Here is an 18,947-nt window from a genome sequence, read left to right as displayed (position 1 = left end):
TTGCAGTTTTACAGAGCACAAATACTATAATATAATGTAAACTAGGATGCAACAAGTTTTGGATTATAAATTGTCTACAACAGCAGTGCAAGGATAGCACAGGATGATACAATCTCAGTATCTAACATGCATGCCTGTGTTTTACATAGCCTTTGCAACAAAATCAAAACTGAAGATCTCTAAATGGGTGAGAAGAACGGAGATCGTAAAGAAAAGGATTGTTGGACGCTGGATATTGCCCGCGAGAGTTTAAATAATAATTAAATTATGTAAGAAACCAAATTGCGTCTGCTTGAAACTATTACGTCATTGCACTGTAGTTGCGCCTTCAGAACTGATGGGGCAGTAAGTACACCAAGTAGATGTCGGTGTCTCTGCAATGCACTGATGTGTAATTGCACAGGTCAGTGTTGTAGTTTCCCAGTTGTGTAAAACCTTTTTTTTTTTTTTTTTTTTTTTTTTTTTTAAATTGTGCATTTGCTTTGTGTAATAAAATTGTTTTATACCACACAGGTCTGTATCTGGTCATTTTATTTAACCTTGCCTGGTATTTAATACTTTGGGGATGTCCTTTTTAGAAAACATCACAATGTAATGGCTCAATCTGGGGCAATTTCACTAAATAAACAACCTATTTTATCACAAATAAATGCCCTAAACTCTTATTTTAAGGATGTCACCTTTTATTTAAATGTTACAAAAGAGTGAAAAGCCAGGTGTCTTGTGTTAAACATCATATTTACAGATTCCAGAGAGGTTACATACAGTATAAAATACACACCCACACTATACATACTCCCTTTGATAGAATCAATTTAGGACATAATACTACTACCACCCCCACCCCCCACCCCCACAATAAGAAACATGAACACACCAGCCTGTTTTTCAAGCAGGAGACAGACTAGGATTCTGTGCTGTGAATCTGCATCAGCCAATTGTGAAGGTGTTTGTATTCTCTGCTATTTAACCCGTTCAGTCCTGGTCTTAACACATGCATGCTGTCGGAAGTCACGTTGGAACGTCACAGGACTCCTCTGTCCATGTCTGAGGTAGTGTATTTATTTAAAATCCCGTTCTGTATACTCAAAGGAGTTCCTCCTTCAGGTTGACAGATTATTCAGGACCCACATGTGCTGAATGAAGGTTTAAATACATATTCTGTAAACATTTTAACAAAATCAGGGTTTGATTTGATAAACCACAGCTGCATTTTATTAGAGCATTTTACAGCACTGGACAATCACCCTGAATTTAGTTTTAAGAGGCAAGCCACGGATGCAGATGAAATCCAGTATGAATCGCCCGTGTTGCGAAATCCTCCAATCAAACCAGCTGTGGCCGATTCCAGCAGAGTCAAGGCTGATCAGGGTCCATGTGGTCAACCGATACAATTCTAGTTGGTCTGAGGACTCTGTCAAGAGGTGTTAAAAGGTCTGTCCCTGTGAAAAAGCCGCATTACTACTATTGATTTCAATGTTGATGATGAAACCTGAAACTCCACAGAACCTTTTTTTGACCCGACCCCAGAGATCAGAACAGAGTGGACCCCCAGCGCACTCCACAAGACAAAGAAACAACACTCTGCATTGTTTTACCAGGATCACACACAACCACAGTGTAAAAAAACAACACTCTCTCAACCCTGGCTTGCAATGTGAATCTTACTTCCTCATTACCATTACCAGACATGTCAGCAAAGCCTTGGCATTTCACCTCTCTGACGGGGCTCAGCGTAGCTACACACAAGACAAATCAATAAATAAACACGCCCCTAATCGATTTTAGCAAGACAAGCCTGGAGCGTGAAGTGAAACCTGATTCAATGTGCTCTAACTTAAACCCCCACCAGGAGTGATCCTCTGGCAGTATTGTCTTTTAATAGGTGTTCCTTAAAAACACCACTGCAGCGGAAATTTTGTTGGAGAACACGGCAATAACCACCATTACATTATATAGACCCCCCAACCTTATCAGTTTTTCACTCTTTCCTAGTATAAAAAGCCCACTCCTTCAACAGTCCTATACAGCACAGGTCTCACATGCTTCAAAGTTATTAGCTGGTCAAACAAAGACACACCTGCTGGTTTGGCAAACTACCAAAGAATAAGCAGCTTCAAAATCAATTATTACTTACTTTTTTTTTTTTTTTTTTCTTATTTTTCATTGTCCCTTTACCTTTTTATGCTGTGCACAATCATTGAGTCCTGTTAATTACAATTACAACAGGTAAGGTGCTCAGAAGCTGCTCTCCATGCTAGCTGCCTGCCCTCTATACATGCATCAGAGGCTGGATCAGACTAAACGTCTCTAACATAGCAACAGCCAGCACCACCCACTGCTCTGCCACTTGGGAAAGAAGTGTGATTTAGTTTTACTGGCAATACACAAGGTGTACACTAGATGGTGCTGCTGCTGCCTTCTGATAAAGACACTTTTGCTGGTCTAGCCTGTGCTACACATATCAATGGCAGAGAGGGGAAAATACAAAAAAAAAAAGCAGCTATGGTTAGGAGTGACAAGATGTTTCTTTCTTTAAACCCGGAGCGCTTTTGAGTAGTTGTACATCTCATAGAAATGAGAGCAGGTAAAAATGCATTGTGATTGCAAAATACACACACAAAAATAAAAAAAGGACCTAACTGTCCAGGAGAATCTGGAGGTCTATTACCAGCCTATCACCAAGTCATTTCCAGCAGGGTCGGGCTCAATGACTGTGTTTCAACTTCAATTCCATTTTAAAATCAATACCTTTGAAGGAATTGGAATTGATATTTCAGAGAAACAACAACTGCTGCGATTGGCTTCAAATGAAAGCAGTGCCACACCTTAATTGAATAATGAAGTGACGTGTTGCCACTGTGAGAAGCTCATTTTGACAGAAGACTGCACATTGCAGTTTCTGAGCAGCGATGTGTTGGAATTGATTAAAATGGGGGAACAGGAATTGGAATTGATTTTAGAAAGGCATTGGAATTGAAAGACAGGAATTGACCTCGAATCTTGATTTTTTTTACCTTACCCATAACTTCACAACACTCTGGAGGTTAAGCTGTAACAAACTTTGCTATTACACTACTTTTAACCCAAACATGTCATTATGACTGAGCAGTGATGGGAGTTATCTGATCAACGTGTGCCCTGCGTGGAGCAGGGAAATCACCTGGGATTGCAACCACCACAGTCCTTAAACAAACTAACAAACTTAATATTTTCAGAATTAATCCTGGACAACAGTTCAACGCAGGCCGATTCCCCAGTGCTGTACAGTTCTGAGTAAATCAAGTGCTTCTGGGCCATATTTTCACAGCATTTCCTCCATTCTTTAAAATTAACTAATCTACTTTTTGAAAGGCGATAAGTTTTTTTCAAATGTTACAAACTGAAAAACAAAAAAAAAAACACAGTGAGAGCCCAAGTGGACTTGGAATATATAAAAACGAAGTTGGGTCTAGTTTTGGAAAACGCAGGCGTTTTAAAAGACTGGAGTAAACGCTTTGAAAATACGGTCCTCAGTTTCTTGACCGTGTTTAGAAAACAATTAATTGGAGAAACTGAGCCAAGAAATAAATAAAAAATAAAATAAAATTTAAAAAAGGGGACTTGGAACCCAATTATAGCTTATTGTCAACCCCCCCACCCCTTTCCCCCAACCCCCAAAACATCCAGATTTTAAGAGTGTTACAATTATTTAATATAAGTTCTCCTTACAAAACAAAGTTTCTCATCCAAAAATAGCAATTTAAAAAAAAAACATTTCTAAAGGATTACATATCAAAAAACCTGCAATACGCATGAATAAAAAACGTGGGTTCTGACAACAATGTGTCTGAAGGTACATCGATGAACCAGGAATAAATACAACGAGCAACCAGGAGAGGGAAATAAATAAAAAATCAAACAGACCTGATTGGAAAAAAAACTAAGCAAAAACGTACGCCTTTATCTAGAGCAGAACTGCTTCCTTTTTTAAAAGCAGGTATTCCCTCAACTCACAATGCAGCGATGAGGTCATCTACCCACTGCAGCGCAGTCCGAGACTGCACAAGGTTTTACTGCGAGAAATTTCCGTTTGAGACACTCCAGGTTTTACTGTGATTCGAACACCTAGAACAGGCAACGCCGAGATTGAGTGGAGCCCAGTTTAAGCGCGTTGCGTGTAAAATCAGGAATGGCTCAAACCGCTCTGCAGTGGGAGTCTCTTTTTTTTTCAGCTCCTGGACTGCTCAACTGCAATAGTTACAGTTTACTTCTCTGTGTGTGTGTTCGTGTCTGTTTAAAGAAACAGGTTTGTAAATGACACACAATGCACAGTCAAAAAAAAAAAAAAAAATCTGCAAATTATACTTTTAAACTAAAACCGGGGTATTTTTCCAGATAATTCTCATCTTAGTGATTAAGCTTAATCTTGGTCGCATGAGGAAAAAAAATAAAACAGGTTTAATAATTTCAGGTATGATACACACACATATATCTATATATATAAAAATACAGAGTAAGGCATTCGTATGATCGTATGATTGACCATCCTATATTATGAATCTTCTATATTTATTAAAAAAAAAAGAAAAAAATAGTTTGCATTGATAGTATAGTGTATCAAGGCTTGATGGCTTTCAGTGTACCTATATTTAATAATGATAGCAATACAAAAAAATAACAACAAAGGATAAAAAATAATAATTTTGTAGAATGTCTGATCAACAGGATTTTCGCTGTTCTGGTCACGGCTTGAGTCTGTCCTTGTCCTGCTGTCGTCTCTTTTTTTAGAGAGAGTGAGAAAAAGAGAAAATGATAAAGAGAGAGAGAGACAGAGAGAGAGAGAGAGAGAGAGAGGAGAGGATTTGTGTTCAAGTCTTGGGTTGCTGTGGTCGCTGAATCCCATTCTCTATTAAAAAAAAAAAAAAATCTCCAAGGCGCGTCACAGAGCAGTCTGTCTACACATCACGCCAGATCAAAGGCGGTTCGCAAAAGTGTTTTTTTTAAAAAAAGGGACCAGCATCGTGGCTTAGTACAGGGCTGTACCAAACAGATTCCTGATACAGGGAGACACTGTGCTTGGTTTGGGCTGCAGGGAACAGACAGGGAAAACAAGTCCAGAACAGGTTAAACCCATCCACCACCACCACCACCACCTCCTGTCTTTACTCTTTAAAACTATGTACAGCCTGAGCGCGCCCCTCTCTCCCCACCCCCTCTCCCCTGTCCTCAGTACCCGTTGCCGCTGAGGTTAATGGAATGCAGGTCCGTAACTTGCATGACGTTGATTCCGCTGCTGGCGAGGCGGGCGATGCCCTCCGGAGACAGTGTCTCCATGGTGATGAGTGCGTGCTGGTCTGAGGCCACGCCCCCCTCCTGGGCGGAGCCTGCATCGATGGCGATGGAGAGGGCGGGGCTGCAGTCGCCAGTCGCCGCGGCCCCTCCCCCGTTCCCGGTTCCTTTCTTGTTCTGGTGCGTCTTGATGTGCTTGGAGAGATGATCGCTCCTCATGAAGCGCTTGGGACACTCGGGGCAGGAGAACTTCTTTTCACCTGCGTGGGGTGAGGGAGGGAGATAGAGAGAAATATATTAGAGGCTGTGGGTGAGAATAAAGATTCACAAAACTAAATAACGTAACGAGCTTTAGAGAAAGTGAAGCAGAACAAAGGATTCGACTCGTGACGCTTTCAGTCTACCAATAAGGAAGTATTTTTTTTGTTTTTTTTTAAATCATATAGGAATATACAGTTTCCCCAGTTAGTACACTGTAAAGACTGAAGGCAAAACTAGATGAAGCCTTTGTGCGCTTGACTTTTTAGTTGCTTACAGTTTTAAACTGCTTACATGTCATAATTAGCATTTTTTAATCCACTAATATGTGGTAATAAAATGCCAGAAACCAGCCTCCTTCCACACATGCTCTGAGCTGATCCAAACAGCCCTGCTAATTCGTCTCATTAATTAAGTACCTGCTGCAGGAAAGTTAAGGGAAAAAAGCTTTTTTTTTATTTAGCACAAGCCTGACTGCTGGGCACGGCCGTTTAGGATTGCAGAATTCCTGCAGGACTAACTTCCATGCTATTATTATTATTATTATTATTATTATTAGTCATTTAGCAGATACTTTTATTCAAAGCAACTACGCATCAACAACTGCTGCTGCTGCAGAGTCACTTGCAACAGGACCTCGGTTTTACGTCGCATCCGAAGGATGGAGCACAAGGCGGTTAAGTGACTTGCACAGGGAGTCAGTGGCTGAGCAGGGATTTAAACCCGGGAACCTCCTGGTACCAAGCCCCTTTCTCTAACCACTGGACCCCCAAGCCTCCCACACCGATACCGCTGCTTGAACAGGAGCCTCGTGGTGCGGCGCGCGCAGACTGACCCGTGTGCGTTCTCTTGTGTCTCTGCAGCTCGTCCGAGCGGGTGAAGCGCTTCCCGCAGAACTGCCAGGAGCAGACGAAGGGGCGCTCGCCCGTGTGCCAGCGCAGGTGAGCCCGCAGGTGAGAGGTCTTCCCGTACACCTTCATGCAGCCCGGGATGTGGCAGATGTGCTGTTTCTTCTTGCCCGGATCGCTGCTCCTGGACAGGAGGCACAAACAGAACAAAACACGTTGACGCCATAACCCAGGGGTGCTCAAACTAAGGGTTGGGACACCCTAGCAGGGGTCTCCCACCCTGGTCCTGGAGAGCCCCAATCCTGCAGGCTTTCTAGGTGTCTTTACATCATCAGTGGATAAAGGAACACCTGTTAATCTGGACTAATTAACCCAATAATTGGTTCAATTACGTAACAGATCAAAAACAAGCAGACCCTGCAGCTCTCCAGGGCCAGGGGTGGAGACCCCTGCCCAAGGGGGATGAGGGTTTAAGTGGGCGGTCACTCACGTCACAAGCAGACCATCTCAGTTACCTAAACCTAGAGCTGCGGCCAAAGGTTTTGCATCACCCTATACAATAAACTCATTTTGCTTCATAAAGTCGGATGAAACCTGCCGAATAATGTTACACTAACATATTGAAAATTACATACCGCTTTGTAGTTTTGCATATGCTAAAAATGGAAAACTGGCAAATTGAGTAACGTGACATTTTGAAACCTAACATGAAATACTACTGTACTACTGTTATGGTTTCCAGGAGACACCTGCGATGTAGTTTCTAGGTTTACAGTATGTTACATAAAATATTAATTTTCCAAATAAATGTCTCAATCCTGAAACTCTAGGTGATGTGAAGCTTTTGGCCACAGCTGTACAGTGAATACGTCTACCACAATGAAGAGTTTTATAGCTATGGATATCAAAATACATTTAAAAAAAGCTTAAACCATGCACCAGGTTTTGAATCCAATCTGCTAAATGATACTCGCCCAAAAAACTGCAACAGGAGAACCTAAACTCTGTGAACACTGTCAGAAGCTTTTAAACTGAACAGCTTGGCCCAACATTGACGAGAATACCCATGAAATAACTCTCTCTACCAGGGATGGCAATAAGACTCCTATTGCATAGCAGTTTAACCCGTTCCAGGTTTTACTACCAGCTTGATCAGCCACAGTGTAACAAGCTCAGGTGTGTCTTATTAAACTCACAGTAAAACCAGGAATGGATCAGTCTGCTATGCAGTAGGAGTCGTACTTCCAGCCCTGCTCTGTTTGTAAGCATGTTGTGTGCGTACCTGCCCTCGCCGTCCTTACAGTAGGGGCAAGTGCAGGCCTCCCTGCGTAGTCTGCGTTGCCCAGGCTGCTGTCCCGGGCTGCTCTCCCCTCCCTCCTCCATCGCTGTGCTGTCATCCAGACTGTCTCCCCCCGCTCCCTGCAAACCCAGCTGAGACTGGTCCCCTACACACACACAAAAACATTTAGTTAAATTAAACTTCATACAATACAACACAGGTGTAATACAGGGCTCTTCGTGCTAAGAATTTGGACTTGTGGTGTGTTTTTCGAATTTAAAATGCAATTCTGTATCCAGGGGTTTTTTTATAAAGTAACGCACAAAGAGACGATGATTTTAACCAATTTTTGGAATCCGCAGTAGACTGGCGTTCTGCGATCTCAAGGTGTTGGAAGAATGGGAATAAGCAGATCATGAAGATAAGAAAGCCCAACACCATGAAGGACTCTGTGTAGGTCAGTAAGGATGATCACTTCAGGGCACATGCAACTGTAAAACGCTGCCTCGTCACAAAGCTAAAAGAGTTAACTTTATGCACAAGCTCTTCTCTATAAAATGCCTTTTTAACCTCAAAATGTGTCTTTTAAAAAAGGTGGCCACTGAATGCTTTATTTTTCTCTTCAACAGAGCGCTCTAGTGCCCTTTTAAAAATGCTGCAGTCATCGTTATGACAATAAGCTGTAAAGCCGGCAGACTTGCAAGAACAGGTATCCAGACTCAACTACCTGGAGGGCAAAGATCAAATCAATCAAGCAGTCTGTAAACCTGGAAATACTGAAGCATGGGTTTTTACAAAAAAAGACAAAAGGGTTTGATGAACTGCGCTTAGAAAACTGCATTAAATTAAATGCTTTTTTTTATTATTGCAGGCTTAAAAATAAGTGGAGGAAACTTTGGAGCCGAGTCTGGTAAGCATTAGATCCACAGGATGGGCTGAAGCTACACGCCCCACCCCCCCCTCACACACACACACACAGAGGGCAGGCAGGCGCCTCCCTTGAAGGGTGGACTCAGGTTACAGCCCTGCATTGTTATAGAGAACAGTCTGCTCCAGACTGACTGGATGCAAGCAGCACAGAGCAATCTGCACAGCCTGCTACAAACTAGAAAAACCTGTCAATCCACCAGAACAGGACAACAACCCGACACTACAAGACCTTTACAGAAATTACACAGACAGGCCGGGTTCCCTTTGCACTGCTAGTTTTCCAAACAGATCTATATGTTTATTAGATGATTAGGTCGTGTTTCTGCATCCTACATGCTGCTGTCTGTCACGACTTTTACATTTTTTATTTGGAAATTTTAAAAACAGCTTGCGTGAGCTAATATAGAGTTCGAGAAGTTGCCCTGCCGAAACCTTTTTGGGAAAATTAAAAATATAAAATCATACGCATTATTAAACAGATAGGAAACTCGACGTGGTACATGCGGTGACTGGAGGTGCTACACGTAAGACGAGACGTTTAATAAAATTATCATTATTATTGTGTTTTGGCAAAAGGCAAAGCTTTGATTGAGGTGCATTTAGCATTCAAGATTCAGGTGAAGGAACTTCCAGATGGTTTCAGACCCCTGATACAATTAAATCGATGCATGTTACACCCTGTCTATAGCATTGAAAAACCGGGCTTCTGTGCTGATCACCTTGGAGATAAGCCCACCTCGGGTTTCATTAAGAGTTTGTTGTTGAGGGAATCTCCTTAGATTGCATCAACCACCCTTTTTTTTTTAGGGATAATACCGGGATAACCAGGGATAGGTGCCTGATGCAATCTTGAGTGATTCCCCATCGAGCCCCTGTTTGTGTGAAACCAAGTTCTTGCGCAAGTTGCAGAGGGTTTGCTTTGGCAGCGTTTCATTTGGCACGCAGCGGACGGGAAGTGAAACAAAAAAAAAAAAAAACGGCAATCCTACTGGGAAATAAAGCAAAATGACGGCCACTGTAGAGCTCTAAATAAAACCGTTCTTACCTCTAATGATCAAATGAACTGAATCTACACTGTTTGTAGTGTTGATGATAGGCACACCCTTAGCAAGACGTCAGAGTGGGCTTACTGGCTGCTCTAACCCTGAGCGGGTGAAAACCAGCTTGTATCTGACACAGCACCCTGTACGTGTACGTATATATATATATATATATATTAAATATAAATAATTACAGTAGAACTAATCTTAGTCTGGTGTCATTTCCATCCCATACAAGCCCTATCTGATCGGATGCATTAACATCAGGGTCGGTCAAGTATTTATTATTAAAAGGAAGTATTCTGTTTCATTTTCAAAACTTTAGGGTTGAGCATTTCTAAAACTTTAGATTAAAAAAAACAAATAATAATAAAAAAATAGGGAATTTTTTTAAACCCAAATCAGAAAACGCTATGGAGACTCACCCCATTCTTAATGCGGACGAGACTACACTGTGCACAACATGTGCGTGTCCAGCAGAAAAGACTGACCCTTACCTGCGGTGTTGGCGATGGTGATGGGCACGCCCTGGAGCTGGTGCATCTGGATGCCGGCGTTGCCCAGCGTGTTCAGGTTGATGGTCTGCAGGCCCTGCATGCCGGAGAGCTGCGAGGCGTTGAGCGTGACTGTGCCTCCGGAGCTCTGCCCCAGGGCCTGCATGGGGGCCAGGGTGATCGTCTGGGTCCCGGCCGTGTTCGGCATCTGCAGGGTCTGCCAGCTCACCTGGCCATTGGGGCCCACGGTCCGCAGCAAGATGGGGCCGGTGTTGGGCAGGGTCTGGATCTGGAGTCCCTGCAGGGCGTCCTGGGAGATGGTCTGGGTGGCGAAAGCCTGGCCGGCCGGGATGGTCTGGAGACCTCCTTGGATCAGCTGCGGCTGGATCAGAATTTGCTGCTGCTGTTGCTGCTGCTGCTGCTGCTGCTGAGATTGAGAGTCTCTGTTGTCTTGCGGGCAAGGCTGGATGTGAACAGTGCCGGCGGTCCCCGCATTCTGGAATCCTGTCCCGCCACTGCCGGAACGCTGAGGCGTGGACTGCTGAGCGCTTGCCACGGTGGTGAAGCTGGCCAGGCTGTTGCTGGCTTGGGTGGTGGTGCCCAGGGATCCCGAGCTGGTGAAATACACCCCTCCGGAACTGGAGGTCGGCTGCTGCTGCTGGTGGACCGTGGTCACCGCGCCGGTCTCCGCCACGGTCTGCCCGGATCCGGCACTGGCGACCGGTACCAGCGTGATGTTCCCGTTGAGCGCCATGGGCATGTTGGCCAGGAACTGGGCCGGGCTCTGCAGGAGGTTGCTGCCGATGCCCAGGTTCTGCAAGGGCACGGCCTGCTGGAGGAGACCCCCGGGCATGGTGATGATGTTCTGCCCGGCCGCATTGCCCCCGCCCCGGCCGGTGGTGATGATCTGCTGGCCACCGCCCTGCGACACCAACTGGAACTGCCCCGAGGCGTCCTGCTGGACGTTGATGCCCTGCGCCGGGGACGCGAACTGCAGCTGCTGCCCGTCGACTGTCTGGAACTGGGGGATGACCTGGTACTGAATGTTGGGCATCACGCTGGTCAGACTGGCCAACACCTGCTGGCCCTGGATCCCAGGGGCTGAGGACAGGACATACTGCTGCCCGCCCGTCATCACCTGCCGGGTCTTGCCAGCATCTCCGCCGCTTTGGCTGACAGTGGTGATGGTGGCAGCTCCAGAGCTGGATACTGAAGAGGCAGCGGGGATAATCTGCCAGCCGTTGGCCGTTTGCGTTATCTGTGCTGTGCTCAGGTCTATCTGTTGCTCGGATGAGACTTGCTGCTGCTGCTGCTGCGCATTCTCGTTTGGAGATTCAATCCGGCTGCATGTGGCTGCCAGCAAAGCCAGTGGAGACGGCTGTGACTCCTGTAAAAAAAAACACACACGTACAAAAGCGGGGAGGGGTTACTTCAAAAGGAGGACAGGCTGTCTGCCGGCCTCAGCCCACTGAGGGCAGTGCAAACCGATTCTAGAGAGCAGGGCTTACCCAAGAACATCAACTCCCAGTGCGTGTGTGTGTGGTGGTGTTATTTTTTTTTTTCGCGAGTTGAAATAGCATGTGTGCAAAAGCGGCAGCAGTCGAGACAACAAACCCGGCTCTCGCTTGATTTCCCACCCTCGAAAAAAAAAAAAAAATCATCTTACTGTGTCCGAGATAAACGAGAACACTTTACCTGGCCGTTGTTAGCGTTCCTTTTCTGCAGGAAGCCGTTGCCGCCGATGTCGACTAAAGCAGCCATGTCCTCTTGCTGCTGCTGCTGCTGCTGCTGATCTTGATCTGAAAAATAATAACAAAAAGAAGCTAGGAAGTATTGAAAATGTTAGTCGGGGTGTAATCTTAGCGCAGTCGAAATGCAAAAGTTGTGAGTTTTTTTTTTTTTTTACTTACAAAACTGTTGAGCAGAACGGCGATCTTAAACTAGCTACTGTAAACGCGGCGACTGCTCGTTACACGAATGACTCGTGTTGGCTTCTTATTATTATCATCTTTACACGATAAACAACTTAAGTATTTGTTCTTTTGTTCTCAAACATATGCCTCGCTGGAACTTGGAAGGAAATATCGTAATATAAAACTTCGACACGATACACAAACACGCTATGAAAGCGGCCATTCCTGTAAAGTTTACCAGCATATATACATTATATATACATTATATATATATATATATATATATATATATATATATATATATATATACACACAAAACTTAGGCACGTAATAATTATGCAGTTTGGTTTAAGTCTAACAGAGAAAGTCACTGGGCAAAGTAAATGACTCCGACCTCGCTGCTTTTAAAAGCGAGTGTCGCCTTTGTTAAAATGCCCCCGTTTTCCCTGTTATGTATTTATTTTCGCGTAGAGTTATCTTTTAAAGCGTGTTTTATTTCTTTCTTTCCTCTCTTACCACTCATTTCAGTGACGGGCGGAGTTTCGCTACAGTTTCTCGAGGGCTGACTCCAACTTTGGAGACGGGGCAACCAAACTGCACAGCGAGGCCGCGGAGGGCGGGATCGACGCCCCTGCCGGCGAATCGGGTGCCGAGTTGGCGCGGGGAGGGCCAATAGGGGCGGTCGGAGGGGGAGGGGGGAGGGGCAGTGGCGGGGCCTGATTCGCCGCCGCGTTCGGCGTGGGTTTGGAATGTTGGACGTGATTGACGTTTTGCAGCTCCAATCCGGGAGTTTTGTTTTGACCGTGTGGCCAACGATAGCCAATGAGGATGAGTGTAGGGGGTTGGTATTTGGGTGGGGTCAGCTCGGGGTAGGTTGTACCCTCCCCAGCTCGGGGGTTTCTTTTTGGCGGAAAAGGCGCCATTATTAAGAGTTGTAGTTATATTATTAAGAGTTGTAGTTATATTATTAAGAGTTGTAGTTATATTGTCTTTTTAAATACCGCTGTTTCCCACCTTTACAGAAATATGCGTGCGTGTATATAGATATGAATATATAAGATTCATTCCAGCAGGGCGTTTGATGGCGTTTGGTTGTGGCATCACGCCATTTTGTTTTATTATTTTTTTAAAATTATTTATTTATTTATTTATTTATTTATTTATTGCCATTTTTACCCCCCCCCCCCCCCCGTCCAAATGTAAATGTTTGCACATGTTTTCTTTTAAATAAAGACTTGCATTAATGTATTTATTTACAAATCTATTTATTTATTATTGCATTATTATCAATGTTTTCAGTTTCGTTATATATATATATATATATATATATATATATAATGACGTTTGCTGTTTTGCCCTGTGATTTATTACCCCATATAAATCAACAAATGCCGTTGGACTACTGTAGCCTAATAAACTCGAATAATACAGTGCGGTTGACTTCGTATCGATGTTATCTGAAGGGAACACGGTGTTATAAAAGCAGTCAATTATTATTATTATTTATTTCTTAGCAGACGCCCTTATCCAGGGCGACTTACAATTGTTACAAGATATCACATTATACATTATTTCACATTATACAGATATCACATTATTTTATATACAATTACCCATTTATACAGTTGGGTTTTTACTGGAGCAATCTAGGTAAAGTACCTTGCTCAAGGGTACAGCAGCAGTGTCCCCCATCGGGGATTGAACCCACAACCCTCTGGTCAAGAGTCCAGAGCCCTGACCACTACTCCTCAATGCTGTGCTGTCGCAGCCGGTTTGCCTTGGTATTTAATTCAACATTGTATTTAAATACACACCATTTAAGGGTGCCAAAAAGGGTCCAGACTACAGACCCTGGGTGGGTTGCGGAACCTACTGAGACCACTGCGTGTAAATCACAGCAGTGAGAATATAATATATATATATATATATATATATATATATATATATATATATATATATATATAATATATATTCATATTATGTAGTGCTGTGGTCCCAGCGGTGGTGTAAATAGCATGTGACACCAACAATTTTTGATGTCTGAATCACATTGTGAAATAAAGAGGCTGCACTATATACCGACAAACCCCAAAGCAGTAATAACCAAAACATACACATTCAAACAGATCTACAGCAAATGCACAACTTGCGGACTGACAGCAAAACGGCTGACGCAAAAACGACACGTTGGCTGACTGTGACATGCAAAATATATATTTTTTTTACCACAATAACAACAAGAAGAAAAAAAAATACAGAACTACAGGCCTGACGCCACTGCTTCCGTTAACTGGGGAGGCCGTGGGGAGCAGACGGGCCAGGACTGAAACCGCAAAAGACACTTGTTTGAACAGAAAAAAAAGAGTGTAGTTTTACAGCGGTTTCATTGCTGAGAACCTGTGAATGAGGCTGGAACCGTGAGAGAGAAGGAGGGAGGAGAGGGAGGAGATGGGAGGGGAGGGGTACTGTTTTGCATTGCTTTGATTCACAAAATCACCCACCAGCCCCTCCCTTTTCAGAGGAAGGCTGGCAGACAGACGGATGGGAGGCTGTGGGGGAGGGGAGAAGGGGGAGGGGGGGGGTTCATAGCACATGCCAGCTCGCATGTAAACAGTGGACACCCAGTCTGGGTGGAGTTCCAGCATAGGGGCTTCTGCAGCCCAGCCTCCCGGGCCCCTGGCGGGGAGGGAAGACAGCGACACCAGGGGAGATTCACACAGATCCCCTGCCGCCTGTCCTGAAGTCGACCACTTCGCATGCAAACTAAATAAGAACATCTTTGCCAGGGTGACTTTCCTTTTGTGTGGCTGTCAATACACAGAGAAGGCGTGGGGGCGCTTATTAATGTAAATGACCCTTAACTGATCAACCGAGCTGTTAAACTCACAGCAACTTAACAGAGCTCAACAAAAACTGCGATACAAACCGAATGATTACAAAAATATACAGGGGCAGAAAAAAAAATGAAACAAGCTACTTTTTAAAACTTAATTTCTTCGTTTCGGAATCTTGCACACTGAAACACAAGTACTTACGATTGAACCTAATAATAACGATACATAACGCTATAAATGTTGATGCATTAATTCCTTCTCAAAACCCAGATTGTCCTTTTGACATTCTGCTTTTTGTTGTATTAAAAAATGTATTAACATCTATATAACATGAATGGAAAAAGCAAGGGAAAACATTACTGGTGAACTGACTTACTATAAAAAACGCTTCTGTTTTGAATGAGCACAGTTGAGGCTATGTTTATCTGTACAGTGAAATTTAGCCTAAAAAATACGCGTTTGCTGACATCTAGTGGCCGAATGGTGATAACGCACAACCAGGCAGCTAATGCTGCGAAAGCTCTGGTGGGTCGTTTTATTTCCTGTGTCGCCATGGTTTTAGAATAGGGATGTGGAACCACGTTCTAAATTCGTTCTAAGAATTTTACAGTAAAGGAAGGAACGTTAAAGTAGTTTCAGATGACACGTTCTTGTTTTGAAACGACGTGTTTTAAAGATGCATGCCTTATAAGGGATGACGTTAGTAAAAGCACAGCCAAGTGTAATAAAAGCACAGTGAATGCATAGTTTGTTTGTTTTTTAATAGTAAACCAAGGTGTGGTAAATGCTTATGCTAAACTATGATGAATGCATATATATGTTAATTGGACAATCAGATCTGCGTGTTCAAACTGAAATTTAAAAAACAAACAAAAAAAAAACACCCAAGCCAGAGAAGGAGATCAGAACTTTATCATTAAATACATCCAATCCGGTAGATAATTCCGAATGCATTTGTTTATTCTCTGATGGGAAGCCCCGGGCTCTTGCGGTGGGTCTACAAACACACAGAAGCTAGATCATCAGTCTGGGGCTTGCCAGGAATCTGCTATAGATGACTGATCCAACAAACTGCAACGGAACGGCACTTCCAATTAACACCTCGCTTTCGGGGATGCTTGATTAAGCGAGAGATCTGCTGAAGTAACCCCCCCTGCATTAAAACTCATGCTGCTGCTGTCTCTCTGGATCCGGGGAGCTAAGGGTTAAGCGTCATGGAATCCGAGGAGACTCGGGCAGGAATCGATCCAAACCAAGGTGAATCACACACCCGTCACTTCTCTTCAAACGCTCACTCGATCTGGGGGTCGGATTTGTCGGATTTCCCATATTTCAAATCTCAATTTTTTCCAAACGGCGAAGGAGGCAGATTGAGGTTGGCGCAGTCTAAGCAGAGCATGATGCCGTGGAAAGTTAATGCGGGGGTGATTTGAGAATCACAGTGAAGTAATTCCACACTAATAATGGTCTTTGGCTCCTCTGCCTGGACTGTCCCCTCAAAGTACTGGGCTGTGCGTCTTTGAGAAACTTCACATATACAGAACGTGCTTGTGTATTTCTACTCGGCGCTTGTGACGTGTATCAGTGAAGGGGCAATAGCCGTATTGCAGATCAATCACTGCTGAAGGTGGAACGCAGATGATGACATCACAATGGCGTTATCACGTATGGAGTAGGTGATAAACTGCAGGTAATACACGGCTTAACACGTGATAGCACGTTTTTTTTTATCACATGACGCAAGTGGTCTAAATGCCCAAAAGCCACGGCCAATCGTCTTAAAAAGAAAAGAAAAAATGTTACCCTTCTTTTTTTTTTCTAAAAAATGGAAATTAAAAATCAAACTCAATATGCTGTGCTAGCTGTGGTCCAGTTTTTAAAGTCCAGGGCTTCTGCGTGCGACTCTGAGCGAGTCACTTCACCTCCTTGTGCTCCGTCCTGCGGATGAGATGTTAAATCAATGTCCTATTGGAAGTGACTCTGCATATAATGCACAGTTCACAGCCTGTCTATGTAAAGCGCTTTGTGATGGTGGTCCACTATGAAAGGCGCTATATAAAAATAAATATGTTATTATATGTAATACTGTCTATACAGTGATAAATGTTACAGACACTCTCACCAGAACCTTACCAGAACCACACCGGCCACGCCTGTTTAAAATGAGCAGCGGTTTAAACACTCCACTCTCAGCTCTGCAGCGCTGTCATTACCAGCACCTTCATAATAATGAGCACTAGTCTAAACACTCCACTCTCAGCTCTGCAGCGCTGTCACCGCGCATTTTAATGAGCTCTAAACACTCCGGTGACACTCCCCTGATCTGTAGTTTATAACAAAGTAACTTCATAGCACAGAACCAGATTGGAAGCCCTGGGCAGTTTGGGTTTTTAATGATAAGTATCAGTACGGCAAGTTCAAGGGAAACGGAGAGAGGAGAGATTTATTAAAACAAGCTCAAAGAGAAAAGAGAAATGTGTTGAGGATGAGGTGCCACGGGGGGGTTAATTCACTGTGCCGGTCGAAATGTGTTTCAACTATCAGCCTTTGATTAAAGAGAGGGGGAACGGTCCGGGACGGAATTGCAGACAGACAGATAGCAGGCAGGCAGGCAGGCAGGGGGTATTCGGGTCTGGATTGAGGCGCGCTCCCTGTCGCTCTCTCTCACCAGCGTCACCGTCCCTCACCGTTTAATAGCACGACATTCATTAAACAACAACCGCGAAAAAAAAACACAGAAAAGTTGTAAGCTGTTGATATTACAGTAACTCTGAGAATTCCGCCTCGCTAGTTTACAGTCTGTGCTGTAATTAGGCGCAGTGCTCCTGCGACCGCTGTGCTTAATGAAAAACAGACTGACAACGCGCAGGATACCACCGGGGCCTTACTGATGCACAGCGGTAAAAAGAGAGGGAAGAGCGGGAGGGAGCGGTAGAGAGGTTTAAGGTCTTGCGTCTTCATGGTTGTCCCTTTGGTGCCTGTCTTATCGGCGTTTACTGTAGTAATACGTTTGCTAAATTAACTAACATAACTCGCAAAACTGCGTTCTCTGCGTTCTAAAAAGCGCACTATACCTTCTACTCCGGAGCAGGTAAAAACGCATTGCCGGGGACTCAGCCTTGAACCCTGGGAGACCCAATGGAGTTTAGCCGGGGGTGTGATGAGAGAGGGAGGGAGTGAGGGAGGCTCGATTTGGATGGAAGGGGAGGGGTGGGGAGGGGGGGGGGGAGGTCATGATTGAAACCGCATTCAGCTCGTGTAATTGGGCTGAGGGCAGTCAGCGCTCCGCGGTTTGCCTTTTAAGAGCTAGAAGTCGGCATTTCAGAGGGAAATAAGACAAGGAGATTATTGAGAGAGATTGAAAACACATGCCGCCCTGAGATACTTTCATTACCGACCAGTCAAAGCCACTTAAAAAAAATAACCACCGCAGCATGATAGATGGAGGTACCGTGGATAGAAAAGATAGACGGAGCTCACAGTGAAAATCGCTTAATAGAATCACCTCTGATGCAAGTTCCCCACAGCAAAAGCTTATCAAAGTGTAACACAGCACTGTGAAAGCATGCAAGTACAGTCAAGCATCGTGTCGAGCAGAGAAGTATGGTAAAGCATAGGAAACACATGGCAGCAAACGTATAGCCAAGAGAAAAAAAAGCGCGAGAGAAACTGCAAAACGACCTTATGGACATTTACATACACGGGTTACATGAATCAACAATACTGTGAACAGAATGAGCATCTCACTTATCGTTCAAAACCAATACGAAAAACAGATCCGTTTACTGAAGCGCTTGTTGATCAAGCTGAAGGTATTGTAAGCGAGATCTTACTCGTTTTCAGCGTGTTTGGAGGTGTCACTGTAAAATACCCACATACCAGCTGGACTTGCAGCATTGCATTGCACATAAAAGTTATCCTGTGCACATGACTGCCTGCATTGTGATATCTTATAGCGGTGCTATAGACAGACGCCAGCCTTGAGCTAAATCAATCTTCGAGGGGAGCGGGTGTGTAGAGGGGGAGTCGCGGTCTCATTAACCCCGCGCAGGATGGATTCCCGGCGGCTTGCTCTCCTCG

General features: G+C 44.2%; 1 protein-coding gene across 3 annotated transcripts; it reads right to left on the bottom strand.

The window, feature by feature from the left end:
* Positions 1-4,419: 4,419 nt before the first annotated feature.
* On the bottom strand, positions 4,420-12,665 carry LOC117401144 (transcription factor Sp1). 3 transcript variants are annotated; one of them, XM_034001650.3, is made up of 6 exons: positions 12,550-12,665; positions 11,816-11,943; positions 10,124-11,507; positions 7,660-7,822; positions 6,365-6,561; positions 4,420-5,531 (listed from the first exon to the last, which is right to left on the bottom strand). In XM_034001650.3, the coding sequence occupies exons 1-6, from the start codon at positions 12,554-12,556 to the stop codon at positions 5,209-5,211; spliced, it is 2,202 nt and encodes a 733-aa protein (XP_033857541.3). In that variant the 5' UTR covers positions 12,557-12,665; the 3' UTR covers positions 4,420-5,208. The 3 variants fall into 3 exon arrangements, with proteins under 3 accessions (XP_033857541.3, XP_033857542.3, XP_034770218.2); XM_034001651.3 differs by having other exon boundaries at positions 11,816-11,919; positions 12,550-12,664; XM_034914327.2 differs by lacking the exon at positions 12,550-12,665 and adding an exon at positions 12,031-12,297 and having other exon boundaries at positions 11,816-11,919.
* Between the last annotated feature and the right edge of the window lie 6,282 nt (positions 12,666-18,947).

This window comes from Acipenser ruthenus, chromosome 42 (genome assembly GCF_902713425.1).
Source record: "Acipenser ruthenus chromosome 42, fAciRut3.2 maternal haplotype, whole genome shotgun sequence".
NCBI classification, from domain to species: Eukaryota; Metazoa; Chordata; class Actinopteri; order Acipenseriformes; family Acipenseridae; genus Acipenser; species Acipenser ruthenus.
This window is presented reverse-complemented; position numbering and strand designations above follow the sequence as displayed.